This window comes from Bufo bufo, chromosome 3 (assembly GCF_905171765.1).
Source record: "Bufo bufo chromosome 3, aBufBuf1.1, whole genome shotgun sequence".
NCBI lineage: Eukaryota > Metazoa > Chordata > Amphibia > Anura > Bufonidae > Bufo > Bufo bufo.
In genome coordinates this window covers 619,434,792-619,455,591 of record NC_053391.1, presented here as the reverse complement: position 1 = coordinate 619,455,591, position 20,800 = coordinate 619,434,792, and the positions used below count along the sequence as shown (strand labels likewise).

The window sequence follows — 20,800 nt, the reverse complement described above, 5'->3', positions numbered from 1 at the left end:
TGGCTGCGACGGGGTAACTAGTGCACGTGCCACCGTACCAGCTTCAACTGCCCTTCTGGTGCTCGCCATGTCACCATGTTGTACGGCAGTGCTGGTACTAGGTCCAGGAAGGGCTGCGCTGCTGGTGTATGCCTCACCACGTGATCCGGCAGCGACAGCCCCACTCTGCTGCTCTTGAAGCGGATCCTGCATAACCTGTGGTCTAGCGACACGGGGCCGGGTACGCCTGGTGCTGCCAGGGACCTCCACCTCCTCGTCCGAACTTTGGGTCAGAGAGCCACTGCTTTCCACAGGTTCATATTCTGACCCGCTAGATTCATCAGATGAGGGTTCCCACTCCTCATCCGACTGGGTCAGAATCCTGTAGGCCTCTTCAGAAGAATACCCCCTGTTTGACATTTTGGACTACTAAATTTAGGGGTATTCCCTGAGACTACCCAAGAAAAAAAGCAAACCTGTCTTAGAAAAGGGGAGGCTAGCGAAGTACCAGAGGCCGCTGCGGTTGATAAAAAATATCAAAACTGATTTTTTTATCGCCGCAGTGCGTGTAAAATGAATGTGCAGTGATCAAAAAATATATATTTTTTGTCACTGCGGTGGGGCGGGCGTGGGTGAACGCACGTGTGGGCGACCGATCAGGCCTGATCGGGCAAACACTGCGTTTTGGGTGGAGGGCGAACTAAAGTGACACTAATACTATTATAGATCTGACCGTGATCAGTTTTGATCACTTACAGATACTATAAAAGTACAAATGCTGATTAGCGATACGCTATTTAGCGAATAAAAGTGACTGCGGTGGGGTGGGCGCTAACTGGCGCTAACTACCTAACCAAGGGGCCTAAACTATCCCTAAAACCTAACAGCCAATACCAGTGAAAAAAAAAAAGTGACAGTTTACACTGATCACTTTTTTTCCTTTCACTGGTGATTGACAGGGGCGATCAAAGGGTTAATTGGGGTGCAGGGGGGTGATCAGGGGCTACAGTGAAGTGTTTGGTGTACTCACAGTTCAGTCTGCTTCTCTGCTGGATCCAACCGACGAAAAGGACCAGCAGAGGAGCAGAGAAGCCATATAACAGATCATATTTACTAATATGATCTGTTATATGGCTTGTGATTGGATTTTTTAAAAATCGCCAGCTTGCCAGCCAATGATCATTGCTGGCAGGCTGGTGACGAACTTGTTCTTTAACTTTTACCGGCCCGCGATGCGCATGCGCGGGCCGGCTTGGAGCGAAATCTCGCGTCTCGCGAGATGACGCGTATATGCGTGACTGTGCGCAGCGCTGCCACCTCCGGAACGCGAATCTGCGTACAGCGGTCCGGAGGTGGTTAAGGACTCGGGAAATAGGGCGTACCGGTACGTCCTAGGTCCTTAAGGGGTTAAAGCGTACCTGAGTTTAAACAAGAAAAAAAAGTTTGCATAATGACTGTGCTTATTTGTATATAACTGTGATGTGAAGGAATAGGTCTTTTTGGGCTTCCCTAATGTCTTTTTCAGCCTAATTATTTCCCTGTTTCAGCTGCACAGCCAGATGCATTTCACTCAGAAGCAGGGGGCATATCTCTTTTGTGAAATGTGTCAGCACTGTCCTGCTGTAACATTCTTTACTTGACTTCCCACTATGTTTGCTTTCAGCTCCTGAGAACCCAAATAAGGAAGGATAAATCACACTTAGGCAGGAGTCTCCTGTAATGTTCAGAAGCAGTTATTTTATCAGGCTCACAGTCCCGGCTAGCTGCAACACGCCTCCATTTTCTGTGATCCCACTTCTATGTCTCTGTTACTAAGAAAGGATCTTGCCTGACAACAGGCGGTGGAAGTGAGAGCCCTAGTGGCCATGACTTTACAGCCTTTTTTTTTTTTTAAATGAAGTGATTTCGAAATTTGCTAAATACACCATGCTCTATTAAATGAAATGAAATTGTGTGAAAGTACAGTGACTCTTTTAAGGGATTTTCTGGTTTCAGCAACTAAAATTTAAAGGGGTCAACACTTATTCCTTATCCACTTATACACACTGTCGCTCCATTTAGCCCAATGGGACTATGAGAGATAGTGAAGTACAGTGCTCAGCTATCTCCAGCGGTTCCATAGAGTTGAATGGAGCGGCAGCACGAATGATCGATATCTGGACCATGGATCAGACACTTATCCCCTATCCTGTGGACAGGGGATACATGATTGTCATGGAACAACCCGTTGGTTCAGCAGCCGATGCTCAGATGAAGCCAAGGGCGGTACACGTTCCTTCACTGTGCATGCACTGCACATCAGGAACATGCACAATGAAGCGAGGTGGTGTAACTGTCCTTGGCCTCATTATCACAGTAAGCTTGCTCCTGATGCCACTGGAGAAGAGTCCTGGACTCACTTCTCCCGGTAATTTTTAATTTCATTTACTTACTTTTGCACTGATAGATGTGTTTACTATGGGCAAGTTTTGGACCCTAAGCCCCACCTGCGTAATGTCATGCTGTTGGTTTAGTGGTCCCGAGCCTGTAATAAATCTTAATAATAGACTTCCATTTTAAATACTGCCCTGATGTCCCAATTCCAGACCTCACTTTACAGTGCAAGTTCTTTCACTTCCGGTTTGTTCCGCCCCAGCAGAGAAGTTTCCCCTACTCTTTGTATTGGAGACCTATATGAAGGAAACTGGCTGTCTGGCTCATTTTTAAGCTATGCTGCCTCCTCTGTCTCTGCCTCAGTCAGAAGAGGGGGCCAGTTTAGTGACTGATAGATCCACTGTAAAGAAAATCTGTCACTGGTTTGTGTTGCTCCTTCGGTCAGAAGCTTAAAACCAGGGCAGAGACCTAGAGCAGAAAGCCTTATTGCTTGAACTGCCTCAGTCATTTTGCTAAAATCAGTCCTGAGCACCTCCTCTATAGTCCTCTCAACTGCACCAGCTCAGGAGTCCTCATATTCGTGAGGTCCTAACTCTACCTGCCCCCTACTAGTAACTGACAGCTAGTTTCCTATTGCAGTCAGTGGCGGTCAGAGATGGGAGCTCATGAATATGAGGACTCCTGAGCGCATGCATTGGACTGTATTGAGAGGACTCTACTGCTTGTCCTGTGTTGGGGCTGCTCAGTACTGATTTCATAAAAATTCAGGTAAGTGACTCAACCCTTTGCACAGTCTCTCTCAGATAGGACGGCCTAAAACTGCTGACAGATTCCCTTTAAAGGCTTATTGTTCCTTTGCACTGATTTTTTATTATTGTTCATTGGCTTCCTAAATGAAGCAACTTTCTAAATAGTCTTCATTAAAAATGTCCTACTATTTGCTTCTGCACCTAGCTGCTGGTAATGGAGAAAATCCATCAGTGTGCTGCTCCTATATGTAATGGTTTCCTATCCTCTATGTTAGGCCTCATGCACTCGACCATCATGTGAGTAGACTGTGAAAGCACCCTGATTAGAAAGGAACCGACTGTGTCAGGGGAGCCATGGTCCACCCAGGAAACGCAGCTGATACAGGGACCATGTTTCCTGGGCCGATCGCGGTCGTGTGAATCAGTCCTTATAGATTAGCAGCAGGGAGGAAGAGAATGCAGATCAGAGTGTGGAGAGGATATTAGAAGCCAAGCAGTAATTTGTGTGAGGGGAGCTGTGGTCCGCCCGGGAGATTCAGATGATACACAGACCGCTTTTTCCGGGCCGATCGCGGTCATGTGGATCAGCCCTTCTAGAATAGCAGCAAGGAGGAGGAGGATGAAAGTACCCAAGCAGGACAGCTCATACAGGCTACAGAGAGGAAGGAATGTACACACAAGGAAATTTGCAGGGGGAAAGCAACAGCATTAAACACATCCTTTTTTTTATTTTCTTATTTTTTTTTACTTCTGGTAACCACTGACATATGTAAAAATAATTTTTCAATGTCTTAGGTGTCCATTACCTTTAGGTAGTAAGGGAACACTTTGTACTGGTGTTCGTCTTTATTTGCAGCAAACATTTCTTAACCTAATGTCCACCACCCCTATCTAAGGTTACTTTCACACTGGCGTTTTGGCTTTCTCTTTGTGAGATCCGTTCAGGGCTCTCACAAGCGCTCCAAAACGGACCATTCTGAATGGAAAAGGATCCACTCAGAATGCATCAGTTTGCCTCCGTTCAGTCACCATTCCGCTCTGGAGGCGGACACCAAAACGCTGCTTGCAGCGTTTGGGTGTCCGTCTGACGAAACTGAGTCAAACGGATCCGTCCTGGCACACAATGTAAGTCAATGGGGACGGATCCGTTTTCTGTGACACAATCTGACTTCCAATGGAGTTCATGACGGATCCGTCTTGGCTATGTTACAGATAATACAAACCGGATCCAATCATGACGGATGCAAGCGGTTGTATTATTGTAACGGATCCGTTTTTGCAGATCCATGACGGATCCGCCCCAAAACGCGAGTGTGAAAGTAGCCTAATGTGGAGGATTATGGAGGAGTGTAGTTCTGGTCGTAAATGGTCATTAGGTGATAAAACGCTCTCTTCTTTCTTTTCCTTTAGTTTAAGGTCCCTGCAGAAACCAGCGCTATCATAACAAATGGTAAGTGGATTTTTGTTCTTCACTTAAAATATCTGTAAGAAAGCAACATCAGGTACTGCTCGTTGCCTGCTTTCCTGCATCTCGTCACTTTGCTTAATCAGATGTCAAGTAAACTATCGCCCACCTCCTTCCTTCATTGTAAGGTACATTGTATTAAAAAGCCCGTTACTTACATATACGGAGTTCGAGCCACATAGCTTACACTATTTCATTCCATATTTTCCCGTAGACCAGAGTTCCTCAGCCGTCCTGGAGACAAACATGGCAACTTCACATGTGCAGTAGTAGAGGCATCGTGGGCAGCACTAGAACTTGCCAGGGCGAAGACCCATTACATTGGCAATAAAGGGGCTGTCCCATGACAACTTATCCCCTCTCCACAGGACAGAGGATAAGTGTCTGATCGGTGGGGGGTCTGACTGCTGATCACTATAACGGGACCTATGTTCCACCATTTGAATAGGGCGCCATTTATCTGTAACCTGTTTGGGGCAGTCGGAGATAACTGAGTCCAAGCGTTTGTCGACATCCGGCAGTTCATAGAGTTGAATGTCGGCCACTCTGTTAAAACGTAGGATCACAGGCCCCTGTTCTAGTGATAGACGGGGCCCCAGCGGTCACACCCCTGCCGATCAGACACTTCTAACCCATCCTTTGCCTAAGGAATGAGTTGTCACGGGACAACCCCTTTAACGCAGGGTAAAAGCTGCAACAGCTGTTGAATTGGAAAGTAGTTGAATCTGCAATTGGCCACTGAAGGTGCATCATGTCTAAAGGGGTTTCCATGATTGAAAAAAAAGGATATATATATTTTTTTTTATGTCTTTTTACAGAAACTGTGTTAAAAGGGTTTTCCTATCATGCCAAGTGATAGCATAGTGCTCAGATACGTTAGATGTGTGGTCAACTGCCTGGTCACCCAGCGCTGGTTCACCTTGGGCTAGGCTTTGAAGGGCACTATAACAGCTAGTAGTTACTAAAACGGACATGTTGGGAGAGGTGACGGCTCCTCTTTAACACGGGACAATCCCTTTAATCAGGGTTATGTAGGCTTAAAGAGGTTTTCCCATCACACAAAGTGATAGCATATCCCCATGATTGGTGGGAGGACTTCTGGTCGCCCCCCACCAGTGCCAAGAATAAAGGGGCCACAGTTCTGGTATAGTGCCCTTCCAAGCCCTTCTCTCCACTGCCGGTGGCTGGATGTATTCATGTTCCTTTTTATATGTTCCATCTCTTTTTTATATTATCACCAATTTTATATTATTCTTGCTTATTCATTCCTTTCTTTGTGTCCTGCAGATGGAGTAGGATTGAATCCAGCCCAGACTGCTGGTAAGTGGGCATGACTAGGGTTCTGTGTTTCAGATACCCCTGTCTAGGACATGCTATTACATGATATTTAAAAGAAAATCCATCCTGTTTCAGGCATTCTTTTACTTAAAGGGGTTGTCTAGTTTACAAAACCCTTTAAAAAAAATCCTGTATTGGAGAACAGCTGCAAAGAGCATCTAAGGCCTCTTTCACACGGGCGAGATTTCCGTCGGGTGCAATGCGTGAGGTGAACGCATTGCACCCGCACTGAATCCGGACCCATTCACTTCTATGGGGCTGTGCACATGAGCTGTGATTTTCACGCATCACTTGTGCTTTGCTTGAAAATCGCAACATGCTCTATATTGTGCGTTTTTTTACGCAACGCAGGCCCCATAGAAGTGAATGGGGCTGCGTGAAAATCGCAAGCATCCACAAGCAAGTGCGGATGCGGTGCGATTTTCACGCATGGTTGCTAGGAGACGATCAGGATGGGGACCCGATCATTATTATTTTCCCTTTATAACATGGTTATAAGGGAAAATAATAGCATTCTGAATACAGAATGCATAGTACAATGGGGCTGGAGGGGTTAAAAAATAAATAATAATTTAACTCACCTTAATTCATTTGTTTGCGCAGCCCGGCATCTCTTCTGTCTTCTTCTTTGATGATCTGTGCTCATCATATGGTCCATCACATTATCCATCCATGGTGATGGACCATGTGATGAGCACAGTGACGTCACCACAGGTCCTTTTCCTCCTGGGCATCATAGAAGAAGACAGAAGAGAAGCCGGGCTGCGCGAACAAGTGGATGAGGTGAGTTAAATTTTTTTGACATTTTTTTTTTAACCCCTCCAGCCCTATTTTACTTAGCATTCGTATTAAGAATGCTATTATTTTCCCTTATGACCATGTTATAAGGGAAAATAATAAAATCTACACAACACCTAACCCAAACCCGAACTTCTGTGAAGAAGTTCGGATTTGGGTACCAAACATGGCGATTTTTCTCACGCGCGTGCAAAACGTATTAAAACATTTTGCACTTGTGCGGAAAAATCACGCATTTTTCCGGGCCTCACGCGCGACGCCCGTGTGAAAGAGGCCTAACATTCACGCTTTATATAGATAGCCTATTGATTTTAAGGATTACTGTGTAATACTTTATTTCCCCTGTGGTTGGCGCTGGAGGGCACTTGAACCCTCGCTCACTGAGTTGACCCCAAATTACAGCTGATTGCTACCTCTCCCAGGAGTCAGTTTATTATCGATAGACCCGTCAGGTAAAATGGCATTGCTCACAGTTGACAACCCCTTTAACCAGTCATTTTACCTCCTTTGTGACAGGACGCATTGTGAGGTTCATTTAGTACATGCAGCTTAGAGAGCGGTACATTTTTGCTTATTCAGATAATTTTTGCATCTTTTAATTTTTTTCGTGATACAAAGGTCTTCATTTTTATGGGTCATATTTTTAAAACTATAAGATGCCCCCGTAATTAGGAGCATAAAAATAGAAAATAAATTTTTTACTGTATATATCCCATGAGTGATATACAATTGATACGGTACAGACACAGTAAACTTCCTGTATGGATTGGGGGGGGGGGGGGGGGGGGTCACATGCTTTGGTATAGCCAGTGATTGGCATGTGACTACAGTGACGTCACCAGTGCAGCTACAGCTATACAGGTGATCCACAGGATAGGCAATAACTATTAGATCGGTGGGAGATCTATCGCAGGAACCCCCAAGGATCCCTCCCTCTTAGAGCCCCCAAAATGAACGGAATGGCTGTGCACATGCCCGACTCACCACTCTGTTCATTTGAGGGGAGAACGGCTCCAATGGGTATAGGGCCCCTGTTCTCAATATAACAGGAATACCCCCTTTAAGCAATTAGTCTTGAACATGTAACATTTTTTGCCTTTGTCTCTATTATTTTATTCTAATTTTTGTATGAATTAAATCCTCTGTATTCACCCTTCATGAACTTCAAGACGTTTTCTTTAGCAGGCTTTTTTTGTTGTCTTTTGAGTGCTTCCAGTTGTGATGATATTGGAGCATTTCTCTGAACATAAATAAACCCGCTCCCGCACCCATTTACCGTACAAGGTGTCATGCACTTGTATTTGCTTGTCGGAAGATACAGTAATTGACTTCAGCCAACGTTATCTCTGTGTTCACGCAAGTTTCGAGATTCATTTAAGACCTTTTGATCTTGGGTAATTTAAAATTCCTCCTGATGGTTTTTCCACATTGCCATTAAAAATTTAGTCCCAGCAGCAACGGGGCGCAACTTAGCAACAGCGGGCAAAGAGCTTTACACGGTCATATTAAAATCAAGACGTAATTTCTACACGCATGAACCAATTAATTGAGGTTCCTTACTGTGTAATTAATATACCTGTCATCTGCTTGTTTAATGAACCTCTTCAGTATTAAATCTTCTGGAACTGAGTGCAGTTTTTATTCTGTAAAATACTAAAAATAAAGTTTATAAGAAATCATATTATTGTAATGGCCCATAAGACTTAAAGGGAACCTGCCGCTATGTTTAAAGGAAATGGGTCACTTTTTATCTGCCAGTTAAAACCCGATAGCGACACATCTCCTTTTTTCTAACCAGTTTTTATTTTCTGATTACTGATTTATTTTTTATTCTATTTTCTGAACATGATTATGGGGGGCGGCCATTATTAACAGCATTTAGAAAGTCGCTTTATGGCAGCCCCGTGAAGGGGACCTCATTGACTTCTATGGGAGAGTCTTCTGGGCATGCTCTGTGACCTGTGCAGAGGTCATTGTACGGGGAAAGAATAGAGAAGCTCTGACAATCACCTATTGTGAATGGTGGATCCTGTCTTAGGCTACTTTCACACTAGCGTTCGGGGCTCCGCTTGTGAGTTCCGTTTGAAGGCTCTCACGAACGGATCCGTACTGCCCCAATGCATTCTGAGTGGATGCGGATCTGCTCAGAATGCATCAGTTTGGCACCGTTTGGCCTCCGCTCAGCAGGCGGACACCCGAACGCAGCTTGCAGCGTTTTCGTGTCCGCCTGGCCGTGCGGAGCCAAACGGATCCGTCCAGACTTACAATGCAAGTCAATGGGGACGGATCCGTTTGACATTGACACAATATGGTGCAATTTCAAACGGATCCGTCCCCCATTGACTTTCAATGTAAAGTCAGGATTATACCATCAGATCGGAGTTTTCTCCAATCCGATGGTATATTTTAACTTGAAGCGTCCCCATCACCATGGGAACGCCTCTATGTTAGAATATACCATCGGATTTGAGTTACATCGTGAAACTCAAATCCGACAGTATATTCTAACACAGAGGCGTTCCCATGGTGATGGGGACGCTTCAAGTTAGAATATACTGAGAACTGTGTACATGACTGCCCCCTGCTGCCTGGCAGGTGCTGCCAGGCAGCAGGGGGCAGACCCCCCCTCCCTCCCCAGTATTTAACTTATTGGTGGCCAGTGCGGGCCCCCCCTCCCTCCCCAGTATTAATTGTAACCAGTGCAGCCCCCCTCCCTCTATATTCATCGGTGGCCAGTGCGGATATTAAATATGACCAGTGCGGTCTCCCCCTCCCTCCCTCCCCAGTATTAAATATGAGCAGTGCGGTCTCCCCCTCCCTCCCTCCCCAGTATTAAATATGAGCAGTGCGGCCTCCCCCTCCCTCTATTCATTGGTGGCCAGTGCGGACTCAAAATATTGTGATCAGTGCGGCCTCTCCTCTCGACCCCCCCCCCCCCCCCCCCCATCATTGGTGGCAGCGGAGAGTACCGATCGGAGTCCCAGTTTAAATCGCTGGGGCTCCGATCGGTTACCATGGCAGCCAAGACGCTATTGCAGTCTTGGCTGCCATGGTTACTTAGCAACAAATAGCAGCATTATACTTACCTGAAGAGCTGCGATCTATGTGACCGGTCGGGAGCTCCTCCTACTGGTAAGTGACAGGTCTATAGGCAATGCGCCGCACAGACCTGTCACTTTACTAGTAGGAGGAGCTCCCAGCCGGACACAGACATCGCAGCTCTTCATGTAAGTATAATGATTCTATTTGTTGCTAAGTTACCATGGCAGCCAAGACTGCAATAGCGTCTTGGCTGCCATGGTAACCGATCGGAGCCCCAGCGATTTAAACTGGGACTCCGATCGGTACTCTCCGCTGCCACCAATGATGGGGGGGGGGGGTCGAGAGGAGAGGCCGCACTGATCACAATACTTTGAATCCGCACTGGCCACCAATGAATAGAGGGAGGGGGAGGCCGCACTGCTCATATTTAATACTGGGGAGGGATGGGGAGACCGCACTGCTCATATTTAATACTGGGGAGGGAGGGAGGGGGAGACCGCACTGCTCATATTTAATACTGGGGAGGGAGGGAGGGGGAGACCACACTGGTCATATTTAATATCCGCACTGGCCACCGATGAATATAGAGGGAGGGGGGCCGCACTGGTTACAATTAATACTGGGGAGGGAGGGGGGGGCCGCACTGGCCACCAATAAGTTAAATACAGGAGGGGGGAAGTCTGCCCCCTGCTGCCTGGCAGCATCTGCCAGGCAGCAGGGGGCAGTCATGTACACAGTTCTCAGTATATTCTAACTTGAAGCGTCCCCATCACCATGGGAACGCTTCTGTGTTTAGAATATACTGTCGGATCTGAGTTTTCCGAAGTGAAAAATCAGATCTGAAATAAACAGTTATGCAAACGGATCCGTTCTGAACGGATGCAAGCGTTTGCATTATAGGAGCGGATCCGTCTGATGAAACATCAGACGGACCCGCTCCGAACGCTAGTGTGAAAGTAGCCTTATCTGTACCCAGAAGGGATGTTGATGGCTTTTTCTACGGATAGGTCATCACTTGTTAAATCCTGGAAAACCCCTTTTAAGGCATATCCACAGGATATGCCATAGACGTCTAGATGGGAATCCTCTGGGATCCGCCCAGTCTCCATAACATGGGTCCCCTGACTCCTGTAAATGGAGAGGTGGCCCGGCATGTGCAGTGCGCCCTCCACAACTGTCGGGGCTCTGTTCTTGGTGTAGATGCGGGTCCCAGAGGTGGGACCCTCGCCTATCAGACAATGGGGGCATATCCTAGCGATATGTCCCCATTGTCTGAGATGAGAAAGCCCCTTTTAAGTTCGCTATTGATGACCTATCCTCAGGATAGGTCATTAATATCTGATTGGTAGTTGTCTAACTGACGATCAGCTGTCTGAAGAGGTCTGCCTCGGCCTCTTCCTAGGTCAGTGATGTCACGTTTAATGGTCATGTGCCCTACGCACAACTCGGCCCCCATTTAAGTTAAAGGGCCTGAGCTGCAATACCAAGTACAGCCACTATACGATATGCAGTGCTGTGCTTCGTAAGCTGTTAGGAGGCTGCAGTGCTGTGGCCTCTGCAAACTGCTGATCGGCAGGGTTGCCAGGATTCGGACGCTCACCGATCAGATATTGATCCTGAGCACATCAATATTAAACTCTTGGAAAACCCCTTTAAATGATTACAAGCAGAAATAAAAAAAAAACTATAAGGAATTAATACAGGAAGTTTATTGGAAACGTGAAACTTTTTTTCCTAAAACTATAATACCCCTTGAAATAGTATTTTAAGGCCCTGGTTCACCAAGACCAGCATCTGCTCCACCCGTCTTGATGTGGCCTGCGCTGCCGGAGGAGCCATGTAATGCCAGTTGCCACTAGAAAGGCCACAATGACATTAAAAAGTCGCAAATCCCTTGGATTTGTGACTTTTGTAGGCCAAAACAGACATGGGGGGGATAATGAGTTTCCCTCCACAGTGTTTTGTTTTCTTCTGTTGCTACTTTCATTACGTTTTTCGATGTTGTCATTGTTGTCCAGAAGAAAACTGATCTCGACCAAAAGTATTTTGCGGTTTATTCCATTTTATAAATTATTCATCTCTTTTTAAAGGGCTCGATTTAAAATGTATGAAGGATCAATTTAATGTATTCACATTCATGTGTTTTTTGTTTTTTTTTTCCTTTTTAGGAAACATATTCCTTAAGCACGGATCAGAACTTCGACTCATTCCCAGAGACCGAGTGGGCAGCTGTTAATAGCTAGACATCTTTCTAGAATTTCTTTTGGAAACATAAAAAAAAAAAAATAATAATAATTTATTCTGGGCTTTAATAATAAGATCAGACTCTGAATTTTAAGTCGGTTTTAAGATTTAATTCAGCTTTAAAAATCAAAGTGACTTTGAAGATTAAAGATTTGTATGGTTTAATTATTGCGTCTCCATGCCTCTAAAACCATTTGGCTTTTGCAACTCTATCAATTTAGCCCGTCAGTTTTGAAGAGCTGATTTCCTCAAGTGTGTGTGTATTTTATTATACATCTATATTGCTGTATAAGAGAATTGCTATTTTAATTTTTTTGTAATATCTTGTGACCCAACTCCATTCATGTCATTGTAAAGCAAAAGTGTTTATTCTAATATTCTAAAGATCTGACTCGTTGCCGGTGACTTGGGGTCACTTCACTTTGTTGCTCTCCTATAAGACATGCCCCATATCCTCTATGGCGGCACACAGCAGTCTCTATACAGCACAGTGTCATGGAGATGTTCTCCAGTAGAAGTAAAAGATCTCCATAATACTCCAGCATTTCACCTTTTTCTGTATGATTTGAAATCTGAGCTGATTGGAGGTACAGTATGGCCCTATGGACTTCTATAGGTGCTCATTAATAACTACACACAAAGAAGTTGTACAGGGCCATGATGAGGTCATGTGCATAAGCCGAGCGAAGATGAACCAAGAGATGAAGCATTTAGAAGACCATGGCTTCTGTCAAGAACACAACATCCAGCAAGTTATTGCTTCTAAATGATAAAAATTAAGCATTTTTTTAATGTTACAGATTAAATGATAATATTCATCTGGTTCTAAGCTTTTTATAACTTTTTTATGGATTTTTTTTCTTCCGGTTTCCTTCGTTTTATTGAAAACATTAATAAATAAAGTGGTTTTCCCATAAAAATGCATTTTCAACCTATACATAGGGACTAACATGCTTGACAACCTCTCCATTCAAACTCCTTGGCACTTTGATTGCACAGCTTAGGAGAAACTGAAAATGCAAACAACCCTTTGTTTTCTGTGGGGGGTCCGTAAGGTTGGAATCACCAGCAATAATACATTTAACAGTCATTTGAAATTGGAAAATTCCTCCTATTTTTACTGTAGATTTTGAATCTATGTTTATATCGTTGGTGCACAACTTAACCCCTTAGGATGGGTTCACATCACGTTTTTGGCATCTATTTAGCATATACATTGGAAATAAGGGATACAAAAACGTAGCACACAACGCTTTTCCATCCTGCAGAGTCCAGTAAAAAGAAGTACTCTTTTTTTTTTTTTTTTCGATTTGAACTCTTTTTTTTTTTTTTCTTTTTTTTTACATTGGACCTTCCCCCTGTGTTTTCCAGCGGTCTTAATTTTTTCTTTTTTTTTCTTTAATGTAGCTGAATGGAACCTTGAATTTTGTGAGATGAGTTGTAATTTGTTTTAGGAACCATTTTTGGATACATACAGTGTATTATATTACTTTTATTATTTTACATTTAGGGGAAAGATAAAAAGAACTGCAATTTTAACATTATTTTGTGGTATTTATTTTGACAGCGTTCAATGTGTATCATAAATAACCTGATAGCTCTATTCTGTGGCTAACCACGAATATGATGATGCTAAATGTATATTTATTTTGCTTTCCATCTGCAGGCTGTAAGCTCCCCCACTGCCCCCCTCTCCTCCAGGTTGAAGGGGGGGGCTTCTTTAATATCTTGGGTTGAGAGCTATGGGCCTTATGTTGTTTGCAAGCTGAATCTAAGCTTTAAAACAAGACCAGAATCACAACCTTAGGCCTCATGCACACGACCATTGTTTTGGTCTGCATCCAAGCCGCAGTTTTTGCGGCTTGGATGCGGACCCATTCACTTCAATGAGGCCGCAAAAGATGCGTACAGCGCTCTGTGTGCTGTCCGCATCCGTTGCTCTGTTAAATGGTTTCTTTTTGTGATTTATTGCTTTCTTTACAATTCTATTTATCCACATTGGTTTTTTCTTGTTCCTTACCCTTTTATTCCTATAAGTTATGTACCTCTCACAATGAGATTTTAGGATGCTTTAAAAAATATCCTATTTTGTGGCTGTATTTTTATTTTTAAGGACTTTGTCCCAGTTAGTTAGGCCAATGGCTTAGGCTACTTTCACACCTGCATTCGGTGCGGATCCGTCTTGTATCTGCACAGACAGATCCGCACCGATAATGCAAATGTTTGCATTATTCTTTAAAAAAAACTGTCTAAGTCAAAACGGTATTCGTCCTGACTTACATTGAAAGTCAATGGGGGACGGATCCGTTTTCAATTGCACTATATTGTGTCAGTGAAAACGGATCCGTCCCCATTGACTTACATTGTAAGTCAGGACGGATCAGTTTGGCTCCGCACCGTCAGGCATGCACCAAAACGCTGCAGCGTTTTGGTGTCCGCCTCAAAAGCGGAACGGAGACCGAACGCAGCCAAACTGATGCATTCTGAACGGATCCTTATCCATTCAGAATGCATTGGGGTTGAACTGATCCATTTTGGGGCCGCTTGTGAGAGCCTTGAAACAGATCTCACAAGCGGACCCAGAAACGCCAGTGTGAAAGTAGCCTTACAAAGTCAGCACTTTAAAGATTGCGCACGATCATACGTGCAGCTGATGCCATAGCTGCCGGGTTTCTGCTGTTTCAAACAGCAGAGACCTGCGGCAGATGTATCCAATCAACCATAAGGCTGATCGCATACATTTATTACCTCAGACACCATGGAGAAATGTGACCACGGCATCTGAGCAATCCGGAAGCGGTAGCCGCTCACTCCTGCTCCCGTAACAGCCTCAAGCAGGCTTCAGTAGCTATTACTAAAATGTCCCAATACAGGCCAGCAGCTGGCAGCACTATATTTATATATTGTAAATGAAGGGGGTCATTTAGTAAACAGAAATATGCCTAAAACAGGTGTATTTCTGGAGCAGAATACAGCGCAAAGGTGCTTTGTACCGCAGTCTGCGACTTCTCCCCACTCACGCCATGTCTAAAAAAAAAAAGTTGGCGGGGAAGGGGATAGGCCAGCAGGCCCGTCTCATTTACCATTTTCTAAGCCTGGCGTATTTCTTACATTTAGAAATCAGGTATAGGGGTTATTAAGACCAGCGTATAAAACGCTGGTCTTTATAAATGTGCCCCCAAGTGTTCAATGATGACTATAAAGCCATTACAGAACACAATGTGCAATCTAATGATCACCAGTTATAGTCACCCAGGGTGACTGTAAAAAAAAAAAAAGTTAAAAAAAAATCAAAATGTTAAAAGTTCAAATCACCCCCTTTCCCCAAATGTAAATAAAAGTACATAACAATAAAAAAATAAACATCATGGGAAAACACCCATACTAAATATAACAATATTAATCACATACGGTGTTGTCACTTTAACTCCCCAAAAATGTTTTATAAAAAAGTTATAAAAAAAAAGTTGCACACAATTCAGAGTGGTATCACTGAAAAGTACAGATCACCCCCGCAAAAAACTTAGCTCCATACACCTAACTACATAAGTTATGGGGGTCAGAATATGGTGATGGAAAAAAAAAAAATTCAAGTTTTTTTTTTTTTTTTCCAGCATTAAAATGCACTGACCGGGAGAATGAAGGTAACAGGTCAATTTTACCACACAATGAACCTCATTAACCACCTCCGGACCGCTGTACGCAGATTCGCGTTCCGGAGGTGGCAGCGCCGCGCACAATCACGCATATACGCGTCATCTCGCGAGACGCGAGATTTCGCTCAAAGCCGGCCCGCGCATGCGCATCGCGGGCCGGCAAAATTCAAAGAACAAGTTCGTCACCAGCCTGCCAGCAACGATCATTGGCTGGCAGGCTGGCGATTTTCAAAAAATCCAATCAAAAGTCATATAACAGATCATATTAGTAAATATGATCTGTTATATGGCTTCTCTGCTTCTCTGCTGGTCCTTTTCGTCGGTTGGATCCAGCACAGTAGCAGACTGAACTGTGAGTACACCAAACACTACACCTTAGCCCCAGATCACCCCCCTGCACCCCAATTAACTCTTTGATCGCCCCTGTCAATCACTAGTGAAAGGAAAAAAAGTGATCAGTGTAAACTGTCACTTTTTTTTTTTCACTGGTATTGGCTGTTAGGTTTTAGGGATAGTTTAGGCCCCTTGGTTAGGTAGTTAGCGTCAGTTAGCGTCCACCGCACCGCAGTCACTTTTATTCGCTGAATAGCGTATCGCTAATCAGCATTTGTACTTTTATAGTATCTGTAAGTGATCAAAACTGATCACGGTCAGATCTATAATAGTATTAGTGTCACCTTAGCTCGCCCTCCACCCAAAACGCAGTGTTTGCCCGATCAGGCCTGATCGGTTGCCCACACGTGCGTTCACCCACGCCCGCCCCACCGCAGTGACAAAAAATATATATTTTTTGATCACTGCACATTCATTTTACACGCACTGCGGCGATAAAAAAATCAGTTTTGATATTTTTTATCAACCGCAGCGGCCTCCGGTACTTCGCTAGCCTCCCCTTTGTAAGACAGGCTTGCTTTTTTTCTTGGGTAGTCTCAGGGAATACCCCTAAATTTAGTAGTCCAAATGTCAAACAGGGGGTATTCTTCTGAAGAGGCCTACAGGATTCTGACCCAGTCGGATGAGGAGTGGGAACCCTCATCTGACGAATCTAGCGGGTCAGAATATGAACCTGTAGGAAGCAGTGGCTCTCTGACCCAAAGTTCGGACGAGGAGGTTGAGGTCCCTGGCAGCACCAGGCGTACCCGACCCCGTGTCGCTAGACCACAGGTTATGCAGGATCCGCTTCAAGAGCAGCAGAGTGGGGCTGTCGCTGCCGGATCACGTGGTGAGGCATACACCAGCAGCGCAGCCCTCCCTGGACCTAGTACCAGCACTGCCGTACAACATGGTGACGTGGCGAGCACCAGAAGGGCAGTTGAAGCTGGTACGGTGGCACGTGCACTAGTTACCCCGTCGCAGCCACCGCACAGACCGGCCCGTAGAGCCCCTAGAATCCCTGAGGTGCTGGCAAACCCTGATTGGCAGTCACCAACTTCAGCCGCACCTGTAGTTCCCCCTTTCACCGCCCAGTCTGGAGTTCGGGTTGAGACAGCTCAAATCGGTTCGGCCCTGGGATTTTTTGAGCTGTTCTTGACTGCGGAGCTCTTGGACTTAGTCGTGGCAGAGACAAACCGGTATGCCACACAATTTATATCCGCCAACCCGGAAAGCTTTTATGCCCAGCCTTTCCGGTGGAAACCAGTCCAAGTTTCAGAACTTAAAATTTTTTTGGGCCTTCTCCTCAACATGGGCCTGACAAAAAAGCATGAATTGCGGTCATATTGGTCCACGCACCCGATTCATCACATGCCCATGTTCTCTGCTGCTATGTCCAGGGCACGATTTGAGGCCATCCTCCGTTTCCTGCATTTTAGCGACAACACCACCTCCCGTCCCAGAGGCCACCCAGCTTTTGACCGGCTCCACAAAATTCGGCCCCTCATAGACCATTTCAACCAGAAATTTGCAGATTTGTATACCCCCGAGCAAAACATCTGCGTAGACGAGTCCCTAATACATTTTACCGGGCGCCTTGGCTTCAAACAGTACATCCCAAGCAAGCGTGCCCGGTATGGGGTCAAATTGTATAAGCTCTGTGAAAGGGCCACAGGCTATACCCACAAATTTCGGATCTATGAGGGAAAAGATCAGACCCTGGAGCCGGTCGGTTGCCCTGACTACCTGGGGAGCAGTGGGAAGACAGTCTGGGACTTGGTGTCACCCTTATTCGGCAAGGGGTACCATCTTTATGTGGACAATTTTTACACAAGTGTGGCCCTCTTTAGGCATTTGTTTCTAGAACGGATTTGCGCCTGTGGCACCGCGCGAACTAGTCGCGTGGGCTTCCCCCAACGGCTTGTAACCACCCGTCTTGCAAGGGGGGAGAGGGCTGCCTTGTGTAACGAAGAACTGCTCGCGGTGAAATGGAGAGACAAGCGTGACGTTTACATGCTCTCCTCCATTCACGCAGACACGACAATCCAAATTGAGCGAGCAACCCGTGTCATTGAAAAGCCCCTCTGTGTCCACGACTATAATTTGCTCATGGGAGGGGTGGACTTCAATGACCAGATGTTGTCTCCGTATTTAGTTTCCCGCAGAACCAGACGCTGGTATAAGAAGGTGTCTGTATATTTAATTCAATTGGCGCTGTACAATAGTTTTGTTCTCTACAGTAAGGCTGGGAGAACACGATCTTTCCTCAAATTCCAGGAAGAGATCATCGAGAACCTCCTTTACCCAGGAGGTTCCGTGGCCCCATCCACCAGTGTAGTTAGCCGTCTACACGAGCGACATTTCCCCAGTGTCGTTCCTGGTACCTCAACCCAACCGTCACCCCGAAAAAGATGTCGTGTCTGTAGCAGGAGTGGAATAAGGCGTGACACCCGCTATTTCTGTCCTGACCACCCTGCCCTATGCTTTGGTGAGTGTTTCCGGAAGTACCACACACAGGTACACCTAGCATAGGGATTGCATCTCACAGGACAGGCACACAGGACTTTTAGGGCCCTTTTACTCTCAGCTGCTGCAAACCTCTCCTTTCACCTGGGATGAAGTGCATAACGTACTTCGCCACATCTTTGGGCGATTTGCGCTTTGCACATTGTCCCATGGGGAAGGAGAGGTTTGTTCTATAAAGGTAAAAAAACTAAACAAAAAAAAAATTACCGGTAAGTAAAAAAGTTAAAAAAAGTTAATATGTTCTGTTCTAAAGTTAATAAAGTTATTGCTTTGCGGTCTGGTTTTTTCTTTTTTGTTTTGTTTTTTTTACCTTCCAGGTGGACCAACCGATCGACCAGCTGCAGCACTGATGTGCATTCGGACAGAAGCATTGCGCTGCTGTCAGATTACACGCAAGTCGGTGTATGCGGCGCTGCAAGACGAGATTTCTCCTCTGCAGTAAAAGATATGTTTGCCGAGGCATATGAGCTGAGGAGGTGGCGGTGTTCATATACTTTGGCAAACACTTTGTATATATAAAAAAAAAAATCCCGGCAATGATTTATTCATCCACATCGATTGATGTGAATGGAGAAATCTGGTTTGCCAGGGCATACGAGCTGAAGTTGGTATGGATGTTGGGCGGAGCTCCTATGTCCTGGCAGACGCCTTTCCTCTCCTTTTTCTTTTTTTGGCAGAGATTTTTTCATCCACATTGATCGATGCGAATGAAGAAATCTGTGCCGTTCATTTTTTTCTTTCAGCCCAGAGGCTGAACGGAAAAAAAAATCTCATTACCTGTATGCTGGGCATACATGTAATGATTGCGGAGACCCTCAAATGCCAGGGCAGTACAAACACCCCACAAATAACACCATTTTGGAAAGAAGACACCCCAAGGTATTCGCTGAGGGGCATATTGAGTCCATGAAAGATTGAAATTTTTGTCCCAAGTTAGCGGAAAGGGAGACTTTGTGAGAACAAAATCAAAAAAATAAATTTCCGCTAACTTGTGCCAAAATTTTTTTTTTTCAATGAACTCGCCATGCCCCTCATTGAATACCTTGGGGTGTCTTCTTTCCAAAATGGGGTCACATGTGGGGTATTTATACTGCCCTGGCATTTTAGGGGCCCCAAAGCGTGAGAAGAAGTCTGGTATCCAAATGTCTAAAAATGCCCTCCTAAAAGGAATTTGGGCACCTTTGCCCACCTAGGCTGCAAAAAAGTGTCACACATCTGGTATCTCTGTATTCAGGAGAAGTTGAGGAATGTGTTTTGGGGTGTCTTTTTACATATACCCATGCTGGGTGAGATAAATATCTTGGTCAAATGCCAACTTTGTATAAAAAAAATGGGAAAAGTTGTCTTTTGCCAAGATATTTCTCTCACCCAGCATGGGTATATGTAAAATGACACCCCAAAACACATTCCCCACCTTCTCCTGAGTACGGAGATACCAGATGTGTGACACTTTTTTGCAGCCTAGGTGGGCAAAGGGGCCCACATTCCAAAGAGCACCTTTCGGATTTCACAGGTCATTAACCTACTTACCACACATTAGGGCCCCTGGAAAATGCCAGGGCAGTATAACTACCCCACAAGTGACCCCATTTTGCAAAGAAGACACCCCAAGGTATTCCGTGAGGGGCATGGCGAGTTCCTAGAATTTTTTATTTTTTGTCACAAGTTAGTGGAAAATGATGATTTTTTTTTTTTTTTTTTCATACAAAGTCTCATATTCCACTAACTTGTGACAAAAAATAAAAACTTCCATGAACTCACTATTCCTATCAGCGAATACCTTGGGGTGTCTTCTTTCCAAAATGGGGTCACTTGTGGGGTAGTTATACTGCCCTGGCATTCTAGGGGCCCAAATGTGTGGTAAGGAGTTTGAAATCAAATTCTGTAAAAAATGACGAGTGAAATCCGAAAGGTGCTCTTTGGAATATGGGCCCCTTTGCCCACCTAGGCTGCAAAAAAGTGTCACACATCTGGTATCTCCGTACACAGGAGAAGGTGGGGAATGTGTTTTGGGGTGTCATTTTACATATACCCATGCTGGGTGAGAGAAATATCTTGGCAAAAGACAACTTTTCCCATTTTTTTATACAAAGTTGGCATTTGACCAAGATATTTATCTCACCCAGCATGGGTATATGTAAAAAGACACCCCAAAACACATTCCTCAACTTCTCCTGAATACAGAGATACCAGATGTGTGACACTTTTTTGCAGCCTAGGTGGGCAAAGGGGCCCATATTCCAAAGAGCACCTTTCGG

General features: G+C 44.9%; 1 protein-coding gene and 1 long non-coding RNA gene across 2 annotated transcripts in view; one reads left to right on the top strand and one right to left on the bottom strand.

Moving 5' to 3' along the window:
• UFM1 (ubiquitin fold modifier 1) overlaps positions 1-12,104 on the top strand; it is a 29,149-nt gene extending 17,045 nt beyond the window's left edge. The window contains exons 4-6 of the mRNA XM_040426094.1: positions 4,512-4,551; positions 5,854-5,886; positions 11,913-12,104. Of these exons, the coding sequence (XP_040282028.1) occupies positions 4,512-4,551; positions 5,854-5,886; positions 11,913-11,980 (141 nt within the window). The 3' untranslated portion in view covers positions 11,981-12,104. The remainder of the gene's footprint in view (positions 1-4,511; positions 4,552-5,853; positions 5,887-11,912) is intronic.
• On the bottom strand, positions 12,019-13,848 carry LOC120996280. Its single transcript, XR_005777750.1, has 2 exons — positions 13,791-13,848; positions 12,019-12,750 (listed from the first exon to the last, which is right to left on the bottom strand). It is a non-coding gene; the product is annotated as an uncharacterized LOC120996280 (long non-coding RNA).
• Between the last annotated feature and the right edge of the window lie 6,952 nt (positions 13,849-20,800).